Raw genomic sequence first — 22,690 nt, 5'->3', positions numbered from 1 at the left:
GATATATCACTGAGAGGGGCACTAAGAAGGAAATTGTCGAATACGTACGCCTGCTGTATTTATTGATCCTTTGTATATTTCGAAATATGCTGGTAAATTTTATATTATCTTTTATTTAAGTAAATAGTGTTAATTTTAACAAGCCTGTTTCATAAGCTGTACGATAAGGTGTCCGTGTACTTTTTGTTTTAACCGACAAGTCCGTTATGTAAAAATGGCATAGGTACTAATTATTAATAATATCTTAATAAAGTATATAAATCGTAGAGCAAACGGGCAGGAGGCTCACCTGATGTTAGGTGAGACCCATGAATACTCTTAATACCAGAGAGTACCAGTAGACCTTGGTATGCTCAGCAAGGCAAGGCGGTACTTCACTCCGGGCCACCACTTGCATATGTATAAGCGGCAAATTCGGCCTACATGGAGTTCCGTTCTAACCTCTTGTGGGAGATCCCCAGAACCAGCTTCTTCCACTTGACCATATTCAACAAACAGCGGTTCAAATCATCGGCGACCAATATCATATCACTACTATGTGGAACCAGGTGCCCACTGAAGTATTTCCGAACCGATTCATCTTAGGGTCCTTCAAGATAAGAGTGTACCAATTCTTAAAAGGCTGGCAAAGCCCTCGCAAGCCATCTGTCTTTGAATGTCCACGAGCTTCAGTATCACTTAACATCAGGTGACTCTTCTGCCTGCTTGCCTGCTGCCTGTCCGTCGATACACAATCTTATACTAGAATAATAAGTCCTGAGTACATACCTCGTTACAATATCTTCTTACCAGGAAGAAAGGCACACAATATTATCAGCCGTAAGGATTTGGATAAATTCTACGTAACTATTATCAAATATAATTAATAAAAAAGTATATATCAAAATAAAAATGCGTGCAACGTAACCCGACTAAATCTCCACAATGACTAAACTAATAAATGTGACGATCGGCCGTGAAAAAATATTTGGGATCACCCTCATCAAAAGTTTAATTCAATTCAGTTCAATCCGGTAAAAAAGTGTTTTCTATCACAGCGATGTTTTTCTCGCGAAATTTCTCTCTACCTAAATATTTGGTGTATTCTAAACGACACTTAAACTATAAATGAAATATAGAACAAATTAACATATCTACATCTATTTCCACATACATTGGGCTCACGCAAATTGTACCGAAAATCGTAGCGTGTACATTAAATCCGCGTATCTGCGGCTGCCAACGTCGCGATTTATTTTAACACATTTTGTTTATAAATGATATAATGCGATACTGTACGCGTTTCGCGGGGTGTACGTTCGGGAACTCTATAGAGCTGTTAATGAGTTAAGGTTGAATGATGCAAAAATTTATAAAAGACAGACATTCTTTACACTTATACATTGCTTAAAGGACATAAAGAAACACTGTTTTATAACGTCAATAACTCATCGTTCACTGTGTGTATAAAACAATCTCTAAAAGATACTGTAAAGGGGAAAATGTGTGTTTTAATTTAGACACTCAGACATACTTTACACTTAAACAGTGCTTAAAGGACACAAACAAAAACACTGTCTTACAAATTCTTTCACAACGTCACTCACTGTCTGTATATTACAAGTTGTACGTGCCTTCATTGTAGCTTAAATTTATAAAAAAATGCGATGGTGAAAGTAATACTAAACCATTGCATTAAAACATAGAACCAAGTTCAACATCGATGCAATGAAAACTAACTTCGTGTTGGTAGGCATAGCTACTATACGTTTGTGGATGATGTTGTGCTCTTTTTCCAATCTGTAGAGAAGATTTTCGACTAGTCCAACAACTGACTGTTTATAAGTTTGACAAACTTAAACACAAAATAACTTTATTCATCTATGTAAACAAGTACTTATGCACGTCAACATAAAATATGTTAAATTGATTCCAAATTTACTTCTGGTTTGCTAGTCAAAGGCGTCAAGAAGAACTGGCAAGGAACTCTCCGCTGTACTTCGTTAGCCTGTCACTGTATACTGTATTTGTATGGGTATACTTCAAGTTATACGTCAAGAACACATTAATAAACACAGGCTTATCACGTGCTTTCCTATTATAGTAAAAACATTTGTGTGAGCTGCACTATATAGATATATTTTTCGGGGTGTTAAGAATCCTCACGTACATTTCTCTCGTGTGTTTATGTAAAGCATTTATTCTTAGCAACCCCCTGGGAGGAACCGCAACCCTCTCAGATCAATTGACAAGATGTTTAATTGGATTTGTAATCACAATTTAAGGAGGTTTTTTTAATAATATATATGTACAATCTTTGTCATAAATATGTATAGTTGTTGTTGTAGTTATATAAGTTGGCGTGTAATTTTTGTTTGCTTACTGCACAGACTACAACACAAATGGTAATATTAGCTGACCTGTATGTCACAATTTATATACTGTATCTTACACATAATGATACATAACTTTTTTTATTTTTCTATTTAATTTCTGATTCCTTAAATTAAGAATTTATTTAATATGTATCCAGTATTTTTTTAGTTCCAGTGTTTTATTTAATGTAGTAAAAATGAGAAGGTATTTACAATCCTAAAAAGTTAAAGTACTCTTTTGTCTCTGTCTTTTAAATTGTGTTAACGCTGTAATAAAACGAAATAGATGAGTTTAGGGTAATATAACTGATTTATTATTTATACATAAGTTGCCTGTAAACACTATATTACACTAAAACTTAACTTATTAACTACATATTTTTAAATCATTCCAAGTTTTCGCAGTCTCTCTTCTATTCTCTTCTTTCCATCCTCCTTTACGGGCTTCTGTGGTGATGACGCAGGACCAACTTCTATACCTGTCACTACTTCCATACCCGCTTTCATAACTGGTACCCAACCACCTGTAAACATTTACCATCCTTTGCTTGTGACCGTATTGTTAATATTTTTTCTCTAATTTATATACGCACTGTAATCATCAATTAACAAATTCATTCTTGTTGAACTCATGTGTCTCTTTTCAAATAAATGAATGTTACACATAAACTGATTAAGGATTATAGTACGTTTATATATTATTTAGATTAGTTTATTTAGATAACAAAATTTATCAACAATTTAGTAAAATGCTGTATCACAGTAATTTTTACAAAAATACCTTCTGGCACTAAAGCTTCAATGACCAGGCTGAGTTTCTCCTGCAGTTTTCTAGCCTTTTCCACATTGGACTGTTCTATCGCTTCTTGTATTTCTTGTGCTAGTTTTGGCATGAAGTTGTACACTGTTCCAATACTGGACTTTATGCCGAGTAGACCTGCAGGTGCCAGTAACTAAAAATATAAATTAAATAATATTACTTTTTTTTTAAAATAATAACGTTTATATATTCAAAACTTTTACCTTTTTAAAGTTCATAACTTGTAAAAAGTTAAATACTTGTAGAGCGTCCCTAAAGTGAGTTTACTAATTTTAAGCTACCAAAACTACATACATAATATATTGTTTATATCTAGAGAGAAACGTGGCGTATATACACTGTTGTATCTCCTTGGCAAATAATGTACGATACATAAAAGCATTTCTTACAGTGGCTGTTCCCAAGAAAATTTGCTGGTCATCCTTAAGGTTCCGTAACACCTGAGCCGCCTCGCTTAGATCATTGGAGGAAAACTTGATGCCTTTGAATGTGGGTATACGATTGGTTGCTTCGGAGACGAACGTTGGCATATTTACTAGAAGAAGAAGAAGAAAAGTGTTTTATGGCGGGACAGCTTTTCAGCGCAAGAACAGCAATTTTAGTGGGTTGCCGTTCTGGAAGTACGTATATACTCTGTCTTCAAACAATTGGAGGTCATATCTCCCAGGGTAAACCCTCAGACAAGATGATCTAGATATTCATTTTTGTAAACGTTTAGACTTTCATTTCTACCTACAACTAATTTTTTTATGTTCCAGGAGGCAGACGGGCAAGAGGCTCACCTAATCTTAACTGATACCACCACCCATGGATACTCACACTGCCAGAAGGCTCGCGAGCACACTGCCGGCCTTTTAAGCATTGGTACGCTCTTGTCTTGAAGGACCCTAAGTCGAATTGGTTTGACTCATTTTCTTTTATAAAATAATTATTTTTTAGCGAGCACCTAGGCACGCGATTGTTTACCGTATGGCTGTTCAAATCAAATGGATTTTTATTCCTATGTGCGTATTTAACACATGCTTGCACAGTACAATCACGTGAGGTTTCCTCACGATGTTTCTTTACGGAATTAGGCCTAAAAACGGCGTGATCATGTCCGTGGCCAAGAGTATAATACTGATTTAAATAAAATTCTTCATTACCTATAACATTGGTAATATGCGGTATGTGGTAATATAAAATAGGAAGATTGGGGGCAGATTTTGCGATAGTTTCCACATAATCCACGAGTTCATCTATGTTCTTCGGTCGGAAGTATGTTTCTGGTAACGTTAGAATGGAGTCCACACCACTCATGGCACAGTAATTAGCCTAGAAAATAGATATAAATGGTATCTCTAACTGTCCTTTATTTTGTCTCCTACGTGAGAACTGTAAAAAATTGTGTATAGAAGGCTGCTATAGGTAATAAGAAATATGCCTATTGAAACAGGTGCAGGAGAAGAGGTTATTTAGGTGGAGTGCAACATCCAGGATGTTTTAATTTACCAAAGTTTGACCAGCATTTTTTTACCAACCGTTATTTGTCACAGTAGGAGTACTTTAATTAAAGGAACACCGTTATACTATTATATATATTATCATATCTACCATTTCAAGTACGTCAGGCATAGATGCACCCCCAACTTGCCCCATCACGTGAAGATCTCTTACTCTTGCTGCTTTCACCCATTCTTCTACTAATTTCTTCCTTTCTGGCATTGAAAGGGACATGTGTCCTCCTGCTGTACCCCCAACTGTAAATTGATAAAAGTTTTATTTTTATTTTTAAAGTCCCGTATCAATTATTAATTATGATGATTAGTCTTCTTTGCCTACCGACACAGGGGCGGCTTTACTAAAGAGCTTTTTGGGCTGTAGCCAAGGGACCCCTGGATGCAAAGGGCCACAAGTCTCCATTGAAAATAATTGGTGATATTTTTAATTTAAAAAAGTATCTGAAATTATATAAAAAATCTCTGAGAACAGTCAACACATGTACGATGCACGTCTATCGACCGAACGGGGATCTCCCTGTCGCTTGTTTTCTGTCGGTGTATTTTTCCGCGTTAGCCTATTACTGGGGACCCACAAATTCACGCCACCCATGTAGCAACCCCAATAAATATTTTTTTTGTTGGGAATCTAATCTGAGACACCCAGATTATACGCCCGCGCTTACTACTAACCGGCTTCTATTTTTACATATATGATATTATAAATGATAAGATTTGTAAAATTTTATGCAAAAACAAAATTTATATATCATACATCAAATGGAAAATCTGATTACACTGCTCCATATAACGACAGCTAATGAGTGACTTTACGTGTGGTTACTAATACTTTGCCAAAAAGCTTGGTAAAAACGAGAAGAGAGTAGATCAAGGAGATCTATTTAACCTTTAGCCGCGTAAAACAACTTTGTTGTATCTATTTGATTAAATCATAGTTTCCAACATATATTTACGCGCACTAAATGGCGTTAATTATCTTCGTTCAGAATCAAAAAGAAAAGAATCGAAAAGTAAGTAAATGAGGCTGAAGATTGAGTGATACAAAATAATTAAATTGACTTCTCGAAGCTACTGGACAGTTGAAACAGCTGTGACTTGTTGCTGTTGATTGATGCTAAGGGAGGAGTGAGGCGATAGTGGCTAATGGTCTGATGTAGGTGTTCTTCTGCGAGGTTACTAACCTAAAGGGAGGATTCACCACCAATCTACAAACCCTAACTGGCTGACCTGAAGTGATGAAAATCGCGAAGATGTATTCATGCTTAGTCGGAAGAACATAATGCGTCTCAGGCTATGACATCATGGCTATGATTTGTACCCGTATATTTAAGGAATACATACAAAAAAATAGATAATATTAGCTTAAAGGCATACCCAGGACTCCTTTAATTCCGCTTTTGCTAATGAAATCGGCATATTTTGGTATGACATCATAGTTAACGGTAAGGTCTGGTTTGAGTGGTGTAAAAACTGGTGGCATTAAACCACGAGCCTTGAAGGTCACCTGAAAAACATAGGTTATATATCACTATTAAGTTGGTAGATTGCAGGAACTTAAAGTGATTTGAACAATATTTATTAACACGTTGCATTAGAATATAAAAATTGAACATAATTAAACGAACAACTGGCGACTAAAGTTGTTGTTGTTGACACAACTTGCACGCTTAAAAGTACAAGAAAAATACAATTTTTACACACGTACACATAATTTAGGTCTTATAAAATGTAACTGTAAATATACAAAGATATCAATAAAATAAATTTAACAGTTAAAAACTCGCTTTCGAGTAATCGTGGTCAACAAGATTATTGCTGTTTATTATATACTTACATTTCTTAAAGTTGACATATTACTGATAAACTAAATGTTATATAAGACGTTATCAACGGTGACAAGACACTGTATTAAAGGAAGAGAAAAATATAATGTTAAAATAAATGTTTTTATACGTTTATTTGTATATTATCTTGTTTATTATATTGATAAGAGTCATAAAAATGTTTGGAATATTGTCAACATAATGTAATGAATGAATGAATAATTCTTATTACCTCTCTATAAAGCCAATACCGATTTCAATAGTAGTCCCAATCATTTTTGAGCGATACTAAGTTATAAAACCTTCTTTTGGTGTAGTTTTCAGTAACCGTAGCGCTGCTTTTGCAAAATTTAATGATAGGAAAACTCAATATTGAATATCGCAATTTGTTTAATATATAACAATATTTTTATATAATCTTGTTTATTATATTCATAAGAGAGATGAAAACGTTTGGAATATTGTCAACATCATGTAATTTTGTGTAAAATCATTCCATATTACTTCTGTATGATGCCAATATCGATTTCAATAGTAATCTTAGTCATTTTTGAGCGTTACTAAAATAACGTAGTTCTCAATAACCGAAGCACTGAGTTTACACAATTATATGATACGAAAATTCAGTATTGTACATCGCAATTTGTGTAAAATATAACCATACTTTTATACTATTTATATTAGACTTGAACTTGCTATATTGCAATACAGTTGTCTAAAACACATTAACGGGGTTGGTTATTTCTGCACTTTTAAAATTTCGCAGATTCCAAGGCGTTGGTACCAATACCAATAAAAGAAAAAGTTTATGAATATTAGTTTTAAACAGTATCAATATGTTGATAGTTATGTATAGTTATTAGAATGTCGGTGGATTCTAAATTCTAAAAGGACCAGATCCCCAAAATACATCCAACGCGTTCTCTCACCAGGTCGTCTGTCCTAGTGCATCAATAGACTGAAATAAATAAAGATTATATTAAGCTTATTACAATTTCGCCTATGCCACTTTTCATACGACGTAATCCATCTTGTACTAAGTAGAATACATGACGCACGGGTAACGCTTTGGTCTCCTAATTATGATAACAATTGACAATTGACTTGAACCGTTTCCATAATAATACGTCACAAAGACAATTGCTCACTTCGTGACAAAGCGGTCGATCCTTTGGAAATTTCACATGACTTCACTAAATGCACGCTTTGCGCTGCATACAGGGTAAGTATTCAAAATTTAACACGTAGAGCGTCTGTTGGGTTAGTATTGGACGTGTGACTTCCAGAAGAGGTTTCTCCCCAGTGCCAGCTACTTTCATGTGACGAGGTCTATGTGCATCTTCTACGGCATCCACCATGAACAGAGGAGTAGTTCGGATCAAAACATGCAGTTTTTTCATCGGTTGTCGTGGCAGAATACGAAACTCCACTCGTTTCACTTTGACGTCCGTCCGATGTTTAAGGTAGTTTTTATCGCACACTCGACTTAGGGTTCATTAAGAAAAGAGCATTCTAAAAATACCATTACTCTCAATGCAAGGCTTGCAGCCTGACAAGCCAAGCATTGCCCATGTGTATCTCTATAAGGTAAGCCGTTTGTCCATTATTGAAAAAAAATGTATCCAAATGGTGGATGTGCGCCAATTCATTAAACTATCCATATGCAATACTCCAACAGTAAGAAAGATATTGACATAACATTCATTATATTATGCTTATAATACGTAATTTGTACATATGGTCATTACATCTTAGTAAGTGAGCTAGATGTCAGAATCTAAACTATTCCTTTACGCCACTCTTGGCCAAAGCAACCTTCGGGCACTATTACCTGTTATTTTATAGCAAAGGTGAAAATGTGTGCTCTATGTAATAACATGATAATGAATACTGTACTACAAAGAACGGGTTACAATTTTATATTAAAAGTCCTGAGTATATACCATAATCTATGTTATCTAGAAAGTCTAGCATAATCCAACTAAAAAAACAAGATCAAATATGACGATCGGTCCAATTAATCATATTATATACTATATGTTTATTCAATTTAAGTACATATGCATGACAATGTGTAAGATTTGGGAACCCTTTTAGGTAAAAAATACCTTTGTCAGAGTTCCCAGCTCTCCCATAACAAAATTAATTATACATTATATATATGTAATTTAATTACATATTTTAATTTATTTATTCTTGTTTTTGATTGTTCAACTGTGATCGACACGCTTGAATGCATGAGTGAGTGTGTGGGTGAGTCAGTGATTGAATGAATAAAGTGTGTAACTACATACTAGGTCTCAGAAGAAGCTCTAAGACTGCGTAGGGTGTATATCACCATATGTGTAAATTTTTACACATTCAACGAACAGTGTTTCGAATCGTCGACGACCAATACCTCTCCCAGCGATTGCTTGAAGATCTGAGGTCACTGAATCTTCTACTGTATTTACCATAGAGAGTGTTGAAACGGGTGGTTTGTATTAATACCTGCAGCTGTTTTTCATCATCGGACATCGAGGCAGAATACGCAATGCCAGCCGTATTAAATCGACGTCCGTCGTTCCACAACTGGGCGAATTTTAAGGATTTTTTTTGTAGCGCACCACCGCCTTGTGGAACCAGTTGCACACTGAAGTATTTCCGTACCAATTCGACTTCCTTCAAGAAAAGAGCGTAACAATTATTAAAAGACTGGCACGGCACTCGAGACCCCTCGGGCATATCATTTGCATTTATGTTGACAATTTTGTGATAAGATAAGACAACAATTTGAAAAACCTATACTATTGTTAATAATAATAATAAAAATTCTATTCATGAAAAATAGGTTGTGACAAAATTTATCTACCGACAGTCCCCATGTGGGGTGTTATCCACAACACACACAACAAAATTAAAGAAAATAAAATCAAATGTGGTGCTGGCCTTGGTTAATTATGCTTTGCCCTTAACAATATTTATAAAATATATAAACATAAAGTGGTAACATTAGTGACAAATATGATATGCTTAACGAAAACTATCCAAAAGCCATGTGAGGTATCGCCCAATGACCGCGGTGCTCCGGCAAAGAAGTTAGCCACACATCACTTACCATAGTGGGATCAAAGGAGCGTAGCCCTTAGGATATTTAGACAAACTATTAATTTCAAACACACAAATGTACAGTATTAACAATATTCTTAACACACCTTTCTTATTTCATTTAACGAATAAGTATCGCAATCAGGCATTTATATATTTTCACATTAATTCAATTCAATTCAATAAAATTTTATTCACAGTAAAGTATGGACTTCATATATAAGGTATACCGTATTAAGAAGTATGTTTGAATTTTTTATTTTATAATATATATTTTCTATCTAAATCCCCAACTATTTTGTCGGAGGTATTGAATAACTAACGTATATGTATAACTTTAGTAAATGGTATTGGTGGTTGTATGACATTGACAGAAAGTACAACTATTATTAGCCCCGTATTTTAGAACGTCCATTAAACTTTTAGTTTCAAGAGCTGTCAAACAATTTTTTCTATATGAAATTTGACATTGCTAATGTCGAGTTTGTATACTTAAGATACAAATTAGTACAAACAACAACAAATAACCTCAATATTATTTATTTAAATTTTTGGTAGATGTATCTGTATTCGTTAAATATTAAAACCACTATATGACAGCTTCAACGATACAATATTCTTAAAATTCATGTCAAGGAATATTGTATTATGATAGTGTATTGTTTCGTATCATTACATAAATAAATACAAAAAATATCAGTTATAATGAGTGAAAGATAGTTGTATATTTTTAAATATTGTGCCTGTATATTACAACTCTATGTTTTCCTCAGGCGATATGTACAGAGGTCTCCACAAAGCTGATACGTGGCATTAATCTTAACTAACATTATACTCAGGTGTTACCTACTTTAAATATTAAATGCCGTAAGCATTGATAAAATCTTACAAAACGGATAATGAATTAATTTTTTTATACTATGACACTTGTCAGCTGAGTATATTGGCGTCATGCTCAAATCTGTCAACGCTCATACTTCAGCCCATGCATTTCTCCTTGTCGTAAACTAGGCAGTAGCCTGCCTCCAAAATCTAATGTATCAGCCACTAGTACCTGATATTATATAACTCAGTAACTACTCAACTGTTTTGTAGTTTTTGAGAGTACCCCCTTTACACTTTTTACGACAAATTCTAACATATATAGTTATAAAAACCATTCCCCTCCACCTCCCTCTATACCTCTAGCAGTTCTCAGAAAAAAAACTCTAAATCGATCGACAATTACCTTATCACTAATGCAGGTTGATTGATAATTCAAGGTTGAGGTTAAGGGTTAAACTAACCTCTCGTTAATGAATTAGTGATTAACCTGACACTTCAAACTGTTCAACTTTAAGTGCTTGTTAGCTATTCACCTGTTAGCGATAAACTGTGTTTATTTTATAGTCGGGTACTATTTTAACCTCTAAGTCTGTTATAAATAAAACTTAGATAAAATATGTTCAAAGCATTAAGATTTAAAACAAAGTATGAAATTAACGTCTTCATTTGTTTTTTTTTAAAACTCTCTGTATTAAGACATCATTTATCATTACGATGTAGCCGAACTTAATTCTCATAGGTAAAATATGGTACTTTAAGTGTGTTTTTATACATATAGTATAAAAATACCAGAAATGTTTCTTAAGCCGAAAAAAAAATTGCAGCAACACAGCGGATTAGGTACGAGATAGGCACTTAAGAATGCTTTCTTTAAAACCAATCAGCCCACTACCGAATATATCCCGATAAGTACATTCTGTTTAATCCGTTATACGCGCGAAGAATTCCAGTCTGAACTCCTAGGTTTGTTTGCAGACAGAAATTGAAAGGTTAGTGAACAACCTTCTGTGCCTGACACATATGTGTATCTATCAATTGCCTGTTTCATTACATTATCTTCATACGAACTAGCGTTACCATACATTTCACCAAGATTATGTTTAAAATGATTAAAAGACAAATATTTTCCATGATAAAACATTTCACTTCTACCAAAAAAAATTCACCAATGAATTAAATCTATGGCACGAAAAGATCCAAAAGTGTTGATCAATTAATAGTGAATATGGGATTTTCAGAACACCTGATATCCGGGTATGGGACGGCCCGTACAGCCTTCGATATTATCCTGTTGAAAAACGATGAGTATAGGGTTGATACTTCAACTTTATTATTCGTTTATTAACTCCCGAAACAAGTGCAAGTTTGATGTCTTTCTGCGTATCTGTATGTGGCAACGTAGCATCTGTGTTTGATGATATTTTTGGAGGAAATATTACTTGGTCGAGGTTACTCTTCTACAATTAATCAATTGTTCAGTTAATTCGTGGAATTTTCTTCGTCATAGTGGATCATCGTGTGACCCTGATTCCTGTTGTCGTAGCTTCATTCCCAGGCTGTGCCAATGGACTTTCTGTCTAGGTGGGCACATAACATTAAAGGACCGTAAGACTAATTAGTTTGGAAAAACATCGATTGGCAGGTGGTACCACATAGAGGTAGTTTGGTAATGGTAGGAAACAACAGCCGTAAGAATGCTCAGTTGTGGAACGATAAACTTCGAGGTGATACGGGTAGAATTTCGGTTTCTGTCTCGACGTCCGATGATGAAACTACATATATAAATGATATTTTGATTCTATGAAAATAATATCCCGGACCTTATATCTGCCCGTTTTCAGTTAACAAATTATTTTTAAAACCGATCAAAGTATCAACCCTAAAAGCAAAGCCAATACAACCTGTTGCGTCGAACATTCGATATCCTTCAATGGGATGCCAGAAAGGGACGTAAAATAGGAAAAATTAATTGATAGAGCAAGACAGGTGATACAAGGGTCCCACTTGAGCCTCACACGTTTCAATGGTTTCAGCGAATCTATAAATATAGGTTTCAGCTTTCAGTTGCTTCGAATGATGCTCTACGATATTTATGGCTTTTATAGGGTTTTACTCAAATAATCATAACTTGTGTGACTATATAATTAAAACAAAATTTGTCTAAAGTACGCCTAAGCAAATTTAATTAACTTAATGTTTGTTCAATTTTGTTGTCAATGCATAATTTGTTTTCAATATTCTAAGTATCATACATTTCAATTTAAGATTATTTAGTTTTCAAGCTGTGTCAAATGAAGAGGCTGGCCAGTGCCCACGCTAGTGATGGCTAGTGCACTTTCTCTTAATTTCTTTCGTTGCATAAGGTATGCATAAAACCACTTACAAAGTACTTTTTCTTACATTCTTTCAAATTGTGTTTACGCTGTGCGGAAAAGAGATAGTGTACTTATTTTATTCATTCATAATAAAAAAAATTCTATGTAAGGGGCAAACGGGCAGGAGGCTCACCTGATGTTATGTGACGACGCCGCTTAAAGATATTAACACTGGGCTCGCAAGTGCGTTGCCGGCCGTGAACTATACAGTACGATTAATGACAGAGAGGTAAAAATATACCAAGAATAGTTAATTGCGATTGACTTGTTTCATTCTGAATCACATAATTCAACAAGTATTTTTATAAATTAGTAGAGATACATTTATATATCACAAAAGAGTCTATAAGCTCCCACATAAAAAAGCCGTTGAAACCTATCGACAAGCAGGATTGTCTACGGGACATTTGGCGGGGTTTTTCCTGGCTATTTTTCACTTTTCCACTGCATTTTCTCACGGGGATCGGTATTGTTCGATTTGAATTGCTAAGTGGCTTTTCGATTTAATGACGTAATTGAAAAGCCTTTGTGATTTGCCCTGGGTGTGAATTTCTGTTTTATTGCTTTTGATCCGCGATTGAAAAGAAATTTCAAGCTTTTTTAACCATTTTCTTTATTGCTTTTCCGTTTGGAGTGTATGTGATTTCCTATCGTGTATAGCTAACGATACCAAGATGTCTCTGTGTAAGAATAATTTTTATGCGTTCAGTGGAAACAGCATTTTTTTTTAAATTAAAAATCCAGTACGCTAATCTCTCTCTATGTTATTTTAAATAAAATGTAAGTCATTGTTACATATTATATAAATTATTTACTTAATATTTGTATTTACAATTTTCGTAACATACAGAGCAAGGTGTTCGCCGAACTTTTTTCCAAAACGAGGGACTGTGTTTGGCCAACGCTTCTTTGCATTAATTTCCTGATATTTAATTTACCAATCTATGGATTCTGAGATGTAACTATCCAGATCCAAACTTACAAATCACATAATAGTAACGCTAGTCGAATTGGAATTTGGAAATTGGAATCTACGGATGACTTACTACGTATCTTGGCATGACTTTGAGGTTCCTAAAACTAACACAGACACAGCGCACGTCTATAAAAACTCTTGGCTAAACTCTAAAATATATGCAGACACACACCCATTCACACACTCACGCATACTTAATGTCTTATAAGACTTGTGTTTCATTAGTTGTAACACTAAACTTTTTCTCAAAAACTGTTTTAAATATGTATCATATACCACTAACTAATTTTTATTTAGTTACCCACAACACAGGGACTCCTTATAGTAGAGACTAGCGATAGATGAATTTTGTTCGTATCACCTCGGCGTCCGTTTTGACGAATCACGTTAGGGCAACACACAAATACTTCGTGGAACAGTTGCCCGTCTTAATACGAACACAAGAATACTTCAATAAATTTATCAATATCTAATGCCAACACAATCGTATATTCGATCATTGCAAGGCTTGGTGGATTGATATTCATTCAAAAGTCTACCTACTAGTCGCGTAAAAGTGACTAAGAATCTTATTGTGACAATTCTATTTTCGAATCAGTAAAATATTTTTTGTTATAATATAATGATATAGTTTATTTGCCTCATCAGAATATTGCTTTACAGATTGACATGACCTGGACCATGGCTGGTATTGACCATCTTTGTGAGAGGGTGGTGCCTATAATAGGACTATAGAAGACGATTTTGAAAAATCGTCTATTTCAGACAGAAAATATGTACAAAGATGACCGTATGACTAAACTTAAGTAATAAAGAAAATTTATTCAAAAATAAAACATAACTGTTTGTGGGTGTGTGAATATGTTTAAAGGTGTGTGAATTAAAAGTGTGTAAAATAATTGAATCTAAAGTCTACTTCAACATTCTGGTCATTCTACCAGAAGTGGGTATAACACAATTTATGTTGCATCGAAATCAAGGCTTTCAAATATTATACAGTCTAGTTAATAAAAAACATATATTAATGTTACAATCAGGTGATATTCCCGCAGGTTTTTTTTTATTAAAAAATAACAAAACCCCTAATACAATTACAGACAGAAGCGTAACGTAAATGAATCGCTTGAGGCACTCCAATCGCAAAAATTTAAACTTCGACATCGTTATCTAGCAATAACAATTATAAGCTGAATCATAATAGAACAAACGTTATATTAACCGTGAAATGAACGGTTAAGTGAGGCTGTGTTACACCGAGATGTAATTTTATGTATATGAAATAATTGGAATACACTTTTTAAAAAAATATATTATTACCCATAATGTTCGTGATTTTTTTAAACCTACCAAGTTGTATTAAACCTCATTAGGAAAATCGCATTCATAAATTTCAGACATTGTTCTTATTTTTATAGTATACACCGGGCCAAACGAGCCTACGGAACGGACCAAAAAGGGCAGTAATCTCAACCCGTGGTCACACATTTTAGTCGGTGCGTTCCCGGCCTTTAACGGCACAATTTCTTGTGCACAGAACTTAAATTCGCACTCATTTAGATGTCATTTTATAAAGGGATAACAAATTTATCATATTTGACGATGAAATTAAAATAACTAATTCGATTAGCGTTATATAGCTTAATTAAGTAATGTAAGAGTAAAAATAAGGTTATGTATTTTTGTTTTCATTATTAACACTTACATCTAACAAATATCCATATAATAAAAGAAAACAGTAAGACAATATACAAAGCCAAAACAGATTACATTGATAGATAAAATATAAATCTGAAAAAAATAATAATAATCTCTTTGCAAGAATATGAATACAAATTTGTCTTAAAAGGAATTTTACATAGAAGTTACATGATGAGTCATATCATTACGGTCAATTCTTATATTATTTGTAATGATTAATTAGTTAGTTACTTGTCTTTTGTTAACATAGCTTTTACACATTGATAGAAAACACTTTTTGACATTCAACACCTTTTGTCTTCAGTCACCGTGACTACGCACGCTGTAAAGCACGCGAAACGTCGGAAAAATTTAAATTTATGTAAAATATTTTATAATAATAGATAGCTTCATTCCGGTAAAAAAGTAGTTAGTTTTCAATTCATATTAAACTGCGGTGTAATTGTTCAAACATAGAAAAACGGTTCAAACGTTGTCCCTTGAAGGAGCATGGAAAACCGAAAATTAAATAATGAAAAAATATAACCTCTCCTCTTCCCGTACAGATGAAATTTGATTAAAAAATCACGATTATTACTCTGCCCCCTTTGTGGTTACATACAAAATACATTCTAACTTTAAAAACACTTGTCATGAAAAAGTAAATCTTATTGTAATGTAATAAGGATGAAGATTGACAGCTTTGTGGTAAATTTAAACTGGTTCTGGCTAAGAGTCGATGGCTCACCCCCCACCCTTTTGCGTTCACCCCCTTTCAATAATTTTTCATCGTTCTGATCCACTCTTTGTGGCTCGCTCTTAGATTAACAAAGTTTTAAATTAAAATCGGCTATAACAAATATCGGAATGTTATAAAATTATTTTCTTATTGACTTTGCGGTTACTTTGAAACGGATTTTAATTTTATTTGAATTTGTAGTTAAATGGAATTTGATTTGATACATGCTTTTTCTGCTGTACCAACAATATGTATATATATGGTATATACCAATAAGTATATAATTAAAATTTCTGTTTGCGTTTTAGTGCCTATTTTTTGTCTTCTTTTTATTTCTAGTAACTCATACTTTGATTTTAAATACATCTTACACATGAAACAATTTAAGAATACTTCTATACTAAATATAAATACAACAGCTAATACTTATAAGCTGTGTATATATTTTTTTACATAGGTATATTGTATTTGTCATGTGACAAAGCCGTACGTCTTTTAAGTTGTCATACTTGAAAGAAAAAATTTCTATGTACAATTAACCGGCAGCCGGACAAGTATTGATTGATTGATTGATCTATAAATTTACTTCGTATATCAGGCAAAGACAGCTGATAACCTCGAACATAAATCAGCTCATAAAGAATACTTATTAATGAAATAGACGCAGTATATGTATACACTGAGCAGTATTGGCCTAGTAGCTTCAACGTGCATTTAACATTCGACTCGAATGGTGAAGGAAATCATCGTGAGGGAACCGGCATGCCCTGGGGCAAAAAGTCCCTAAAAGTCGACGGCGTGCGTCAGGCGTAAAAGGCTGATCACCTACAAGTCTTTTAGATTAACAAATGATCATGAAACAGATAGAACAGAAATCTGTGGCCCGACCTAAACATGTTGTAGTTCCTATGTGAAGTCTCATCGAAGTAGCATCTCGATCCTACAGCCCCAGCTTCCAGTTAAAAACATTGTTAGTACTGTTTATTTGTATGTTGTTGCTTATACGGATCTGCAACCGATATGACATTTCATACATCTATCAACTGCGAACTGGCGCTTTGACTACAAAGCTTTGATCTCAAATAAAAGCAACATAAACATATCCTTTTTTACTAGAAATTTTCCATATTAATTATTACTTCTACAAACACTCTTCTAATAACGATGGAATTTTTTCAAGTGAAATTTCTTTAGGCGTATGAGGGTAATTTTTTTACGGGTCAAGGGAAAGGTCACGAAGACGTGCAGCGTGAGTGAAGGCAGATTGAGAGAATTCACGCTATTGCTTGACGTATTTGTTTAGTAGCTACATATATTATACTTACCTGGCGCCTACGCCAGGTAAGTATAGGACACCGTGATCAATAAGGTGGTTCCCCCAGAGCGAGACTTATCCATTGCACTGCGTTTGAGTTGACCTCTGCGATTATCCCTAATGTGGATAACTCTGACGCGGACTTTTTGGTAGTGGGGACTGCGTACGCGCCGTCCCTCTCTAAATACAAAAAAATTAGTGAGTCGGGTTTCTCCCCTCTGATTAGCAGAGGGATAAGAGTTAACCATCCCCACAGTCCCCGCGACAGTGACTGCATGCGCTCGCAAGCCGGCAGTTGTGCATTTTTACCTTCTTCATAAAAAAATAATAATAAAAAAGTAGTTACATATTAGAACTTTAGATGGCAATGCTGTCGCCGTCTTGTGCAGTAAACGCAATTTTTTATATTATCATTAGCACGTATACAGTGTGAATATATATATATATATAAATAAGGAGTGTTTTTATACTTTTTTATTTCATAAAATAGGGGGGGCAAACGCGCATAAGGGACGCCCAAAACGGGCAGTCATCGCAGTCCATAGACATCCGTTTGAGTAGGTGCGTTGCCGGCCTTAAAAATGGGTAATGGGTGCCTAGTATTTTGCCATTTTAGATCTTTAAACTCTAAAAAGGCTAGCAACGTACTCGCGAGTTAGGCTTCTGGTAATGTAAATGTGCATAGACAGTAACAAATTGAATTTAAAAAGACGTTGCGTCTTGCGCTCTCGGACATATTTGACATTTATAATACAGTACTGATATTAAATATTCTGGGTAATAAATATTATTGTGTTATAATTTTTTACAGAATTGTAATTGTTTGACAATACCGTCGTTACAATATCGTTTTCGAAACTTTGCCGTTTGATATTGTTGTTATTTTCCTTTTTCCCACATAATTATGTATTTACAGTGTATATTCGCAGATGCTTGGCAGACCCATACGACTTCTTCAATAGAAGAGTCCCCTCGTGAGTTGTGTGCTGCGATATTGCGGGCTACTCAATTGTTAGGATCTGGTTAGCGCTGCGCCTTCTTAACTTGTCATGTTATTTTCACACATGTATATCCTATTTATAACATATTTTCATAAGTAGGTATCATATTGTCCTCCTTGTCTGTAACATGTGTGAATGCCATGCCATAAAATCACTTATCATGAAGTACGTCTAAGTCCCCGGTAAATAAATTGGGTTAGGAACAGATTTGAGTAGAATCAAAATTCAATGCGAAAGAAATTCGAATTTATCAGATAATAATCACACCATTTCTTGAAAATTCGCAAGACTTCCCTTCAATCGATTTAAATTCAACGGGAAGTGGAAATATGAAAAGCCATAAAAGGCAATAAAGGGGTTTGAGAAAAGCGCGGATGCACTGTCAATATAACGGCGTTAAGTGTCGCTATAACGACGATTCGCAGATGTCATGCTGAGACGAAGTGCTTCCGGTTGCAAGGCTGTTGTGATGTAAGTTATTGGTTTATATGGAGGATTTAAGAATGTTTTAAATTCAAAAAGCATTATTATATTTGCTTCAACAGTTATTCCACACGAAACGTCGCGATAATTTAAATATTTTTTAATAAATTTTAGTAAGAAAATATATTTTAACAGAATAAGATACCATCACATACAAAATAATACATACACAGAAAATCACATCATTAATGGATTAAAATATTGAAAAAAGGACTATTTCTCACAGTATAGGAACTGATCACTTAACGTATAAAAATCTGTTAAGGCCCTATCCCAGCCCGAATTTCTGTGTCAGTGTCTCGGGGTAGACTGCGGTACGCAATGGAGAGCTGGAGCACTGAGGCGCGCCGGTCCGTAATAACAATTGGTTATGCAAAACTAAATTAATATAATTTTTTTATTTATCATTATAGATATATCGTGTAAATTTCAAAATCATGTTCTGTATACATTTCCGTCATAAAATGAATTCTTATTTAAATAGTGTATCGATTTTTCAAAATGGATACATAAACTACTCAACTCCACCATATATTTTTTCCATTCGCCATACTTCAAGAAACGATGACAAAAATGGGAAGAAACAATGTGCTTTTTTGGAGGTTGGCGACCGTATAGGCTTAGGCCGTATAGGCCTTAATATATTCATTATTTGGACAGTCGGAGCGTTCGAATAGTGACGGCGGTAGATGTCGTCTGCTAACGTAATCACTGATTACTAATTAATCACCCTGAGGCCTAGGCACTGGTGCACTGCCGAATTGTTTTCCTTTCCACGTAACAACTTTAACAGATACATGGTAAGCGCAAATTTACTTCTTTTTTAGACTGCATTCAACAGCAACTTGGCTTATTTGTTTATAGATACAAATATTCACGTCAAATAAGAAATCCGGGTCGCTGAACTGACAGTTCCATAGTTACCGACCTCTGTGATTTAAACGATAATCGCAGTAATAATCCACTTTTTATGGTCACAGGTTATAAGTAAATATAAAAGTTAACGTCGTTCAAAGTTTTTGGTAATTTTTAGTACGTTTGAATTTCTTGGAGACAATTTAGATTTTATCGCGGTATTTTTGTTCGGTGTATCATGATGATTCATACCTTTACTCTCCATAAATGCAAATGGTTTTTTAAGCTATTTTGAGAATGATGCAGGTGACATACCACCTGATGAGATGAAGGTATATCAGGACCTTGGCAAGTTGCTGCTTATTTTGGAAATTTAACGTGGTTTATATAATTCAGGACAGACAGGAGAGTGTTCAGAGGAGTTGTACGGGTACCTGCAGCTGAGTTTCATCATCGGACATCGAAGCGGAATACGAGATTCCACCCGTATCACCTCGACGTCGGTCCTTCCACAAATGAGCGTGTTTTAAGGCAGTTTTTGCTGAGCCCCAACACAATGTGGTACCAGCTGACCACTGACGTATTTCCGAACCAATTCGACTTGGGCTCCTTCTAGAAAAGAGCGTACCAATACTTAAATGACCGGCAACGGACCTGCGGGCATTGTGGCATTAAGTATCTATGGGCGGCGCTATCACACATCAGGTGAGCCTTGCTGTGTTCTATAAAAAACATGTTTGACCTTATTTGCCAATATTGAAAATAAATATAAATATAAATAAAAACTGCTTTTACTTATTTGTCTGTAAAAAGTCCTAAAAAGGCCACTAATGCCTGAGCTTGGTAATTGACCTTACTGTATTTTCACTAAAAGTCAAAAATTTACAATTGTATATTTTCCAGCTTAAAAGTTTATTTAGGATTGTAACATCTGTTATTATTATCATTTTACGTACTGACATTATTATGACCTAGAAGCAAGGACCCAAAAATATAATATCATAAGTAAAAAAACATTATCAAGATCGACCATTAAACTGGTGCTTTATGGTGGATCATTTATCCTACGCTTATGGAAATTGGCAATTGCTGTGTTATTTGGCAAATTTCTAGAAATAAATGCTTTGTATTTATAATTCTTATTTTTACTATTTGTATCGTTGAACTATTTAAAGCCTTTAAGTAGATTAAGATTTACTTAGGGCCAATTAAAAACAAACCAGTGTCATCTTTAAAAGATGAGATTTCTGTATCTGTTTTGTGATCATTTGTTTTTTCTATTAGGCTTTATGGTTTCACTGTGCAAGCGAGTGTTGCGCACATAGAAAGTCAATTGAAGCACAGCCGAGTATCGAACCTACGACCTCAAGCAGACGTACGCTAAAGCCACGAAGTTAAGAAAATTAGATAAAAAATGATAGATATATAGATTAAATATTGATTTCGTACTTAGATAATCATTAAGGTTAGTAGACAATACAAGTTATTAAGTTTCATAATCATTTGTTTTACAGTGAGAAGGCGCTTTCAGATACAAACAATTCAGTTAAAGTAACTCAATCAAAACAAAGGCAATGATACTTCATACTCGTTGAGTGAGATTGGCGTATTTTTGATTTGAGACCCTTGAATATGATCAAAGTTATCGGCACAGACAATGTATGCAACATGCGTTCAAGTTGAATATGGATGAGTGGCGCTCTGTTATGATGCTGTATGTGAATTGTTTTGTTTGGTTCATTGTTTTTTTATTAATAGGTGAGAAGTAATACACAGCATTTACAATATTCTTAACATATAAAAAGAATTAGAAATTGATAAATATAAACTCAAAACTAATTTTAAGTGTTCCTTCTGGCAGTGCCCTTGCTGGTATTTCCTCGCTGTATTGCGATACTTATTAGGAATTAACCAGCTTTACGGTCACCGGTACTGTCAGGCGCCAAGTTTCATCTTAATTGCCGGTTCTACTTGAACTCCACGGCCCAAGAGTACCTACTTCAACGGGATCACAAAATTTGGAAACGTGTCCGTTTCGAAGATGTAAGTTGTCGAAAGATATTATATAGATTTTAGAATAAACTAAGAGCTATATATATATATACAAGCTGTAAGAGCAAGAGAGCCTATTCACTGGACCATTAAAAGTAGCAGATAAGCGAGCCGTAGGTACGTATAGAAGACTTTTAGTTCTAGTAACTATAGGATTAAGAAGAATTAGTATGTGTGATTTAGGAAGAAAATTAGTATGTGCATTAAAGTGAGATATTTTGTACAAATAAACCAGATTAATGAAGTCACGTCAAAGTTTTAGAATATCTAACATGAAATGGTCCAACGAGCCTTGTACCACGCAATGGTAGATGATTGCAAAGCTTTCTATGAAAGTGTTTTTGAAATGTGGTGACCAGATGACAAGTTTTTGGTAAAGAGTTACTGTACTTTGAACGTTTGCAAAGGATGTAGCGGGCCTGAATACAAAACCTATCATTTTATTAGCCTTGTTGGCAACTGTTGTGTTCAATAAAATTAAATTTTTGATCAAATAAAATATTTGTGATACTCATAATATCACAATGGTTTGACATCATACAGTGTGAACTGTATGTAATGACACTCATGGGACTGTACATATTTTGACGTTGCAATGAGTTGTCGTTTAATGGAAATAAGAAAAATCTGTATTAGAAAGAGAAACTGCGATGTTGAGGCATATTCGTGTGAAAACACGTGCAAGCAATTTGTAAACAAAAGAAGTGATTTCATAAAAAATCGGTACGTATAATGCCGACAGCTGAGTTTATTACGGGCTACGACAATGAAGCGACAAAAGAATGTAAACAGTTTCGTAGTTTTAACTA

The 22,690-nt window shown here is 34.5% G+C and overlaps 1 protein-coding gene and 1 pseudogene across 1 annotated transcript; one reads left to right on the top strand and one right to left on the bottom strand.

The window, feature by feature from the left end:
* Positions 1–2,641: 2,641 nt before the first annotated feature.
* On the bottom strand, positions 2,642–6,596 carry LOC123710006 (N-acetylneuraminate lyase B-like). The gene is made up of 7 exons (XM_045661656.1): positions 6,508–6,596; positions 6,048–6,177; positions 4,768–4,913; positions 4,320–4,488; positions 3,564–3,709; positions 3,136–3,307; positions 2,642–2,878 (listed from the first exon to the last, which is right to left on the bottom strand). Exons 1-7 carry the CDS (start codon positions 6,523–6,525, stop codon positions 2,736–2,738), a joined length of 924 nt encoding a protein of 307 aa, XP_045517612.1. The 5' UTR covers positions 6,526–6,596; the 3' UTR covers positions 2,642–2,735.
* Positions 6,597–17,492: 10,896 nt separating this feature from the next.
* LOC123710522 lies at positions 17,493–17,669 on the top strand (annotated as a pseudogene).
* The last annotated feature ends 5,021 nt before the right edge of the window (positions 17,670–22,690 follow it).

This window comes from Pieris brassicae, chromosome 5 (genome assembly GCF_905147105.1).
Source record: "Pieris brassicae chromosome 5, ilPieBrab1.1, whole genome shotgun sequence".
Taxonomy (NCBI): Eukaryota; Metazoa; Arthropoda; class Insecta; order Lepidoptera; family Pieridae; genus Pieris; species Pieris brassicae.
The sequence above is the reverse complement of the archived record's forward strand: the minus strand, read 5'-3'. Positions and strand labels throughout refer to the sequence as shown.

Coding starts and splice junctions, on each gene's coding strand:
- LOC123710006 (XM_045661656.1), bottom strand. Junction 3,710..4,319: donor GCATATTACCAATGTTATAG/GTAATGAAGAAT, acceptor TTCTTCTTCTAG/TAAATATGCCAACGTTCGTC. Junction 2,879..3,135: donor TGAAGCTTTAGTGCCAGAAG/GTATTTTTGTAA, acceptor AAATGTTTACAG/GTGGTTGGGTACCAGTTATG.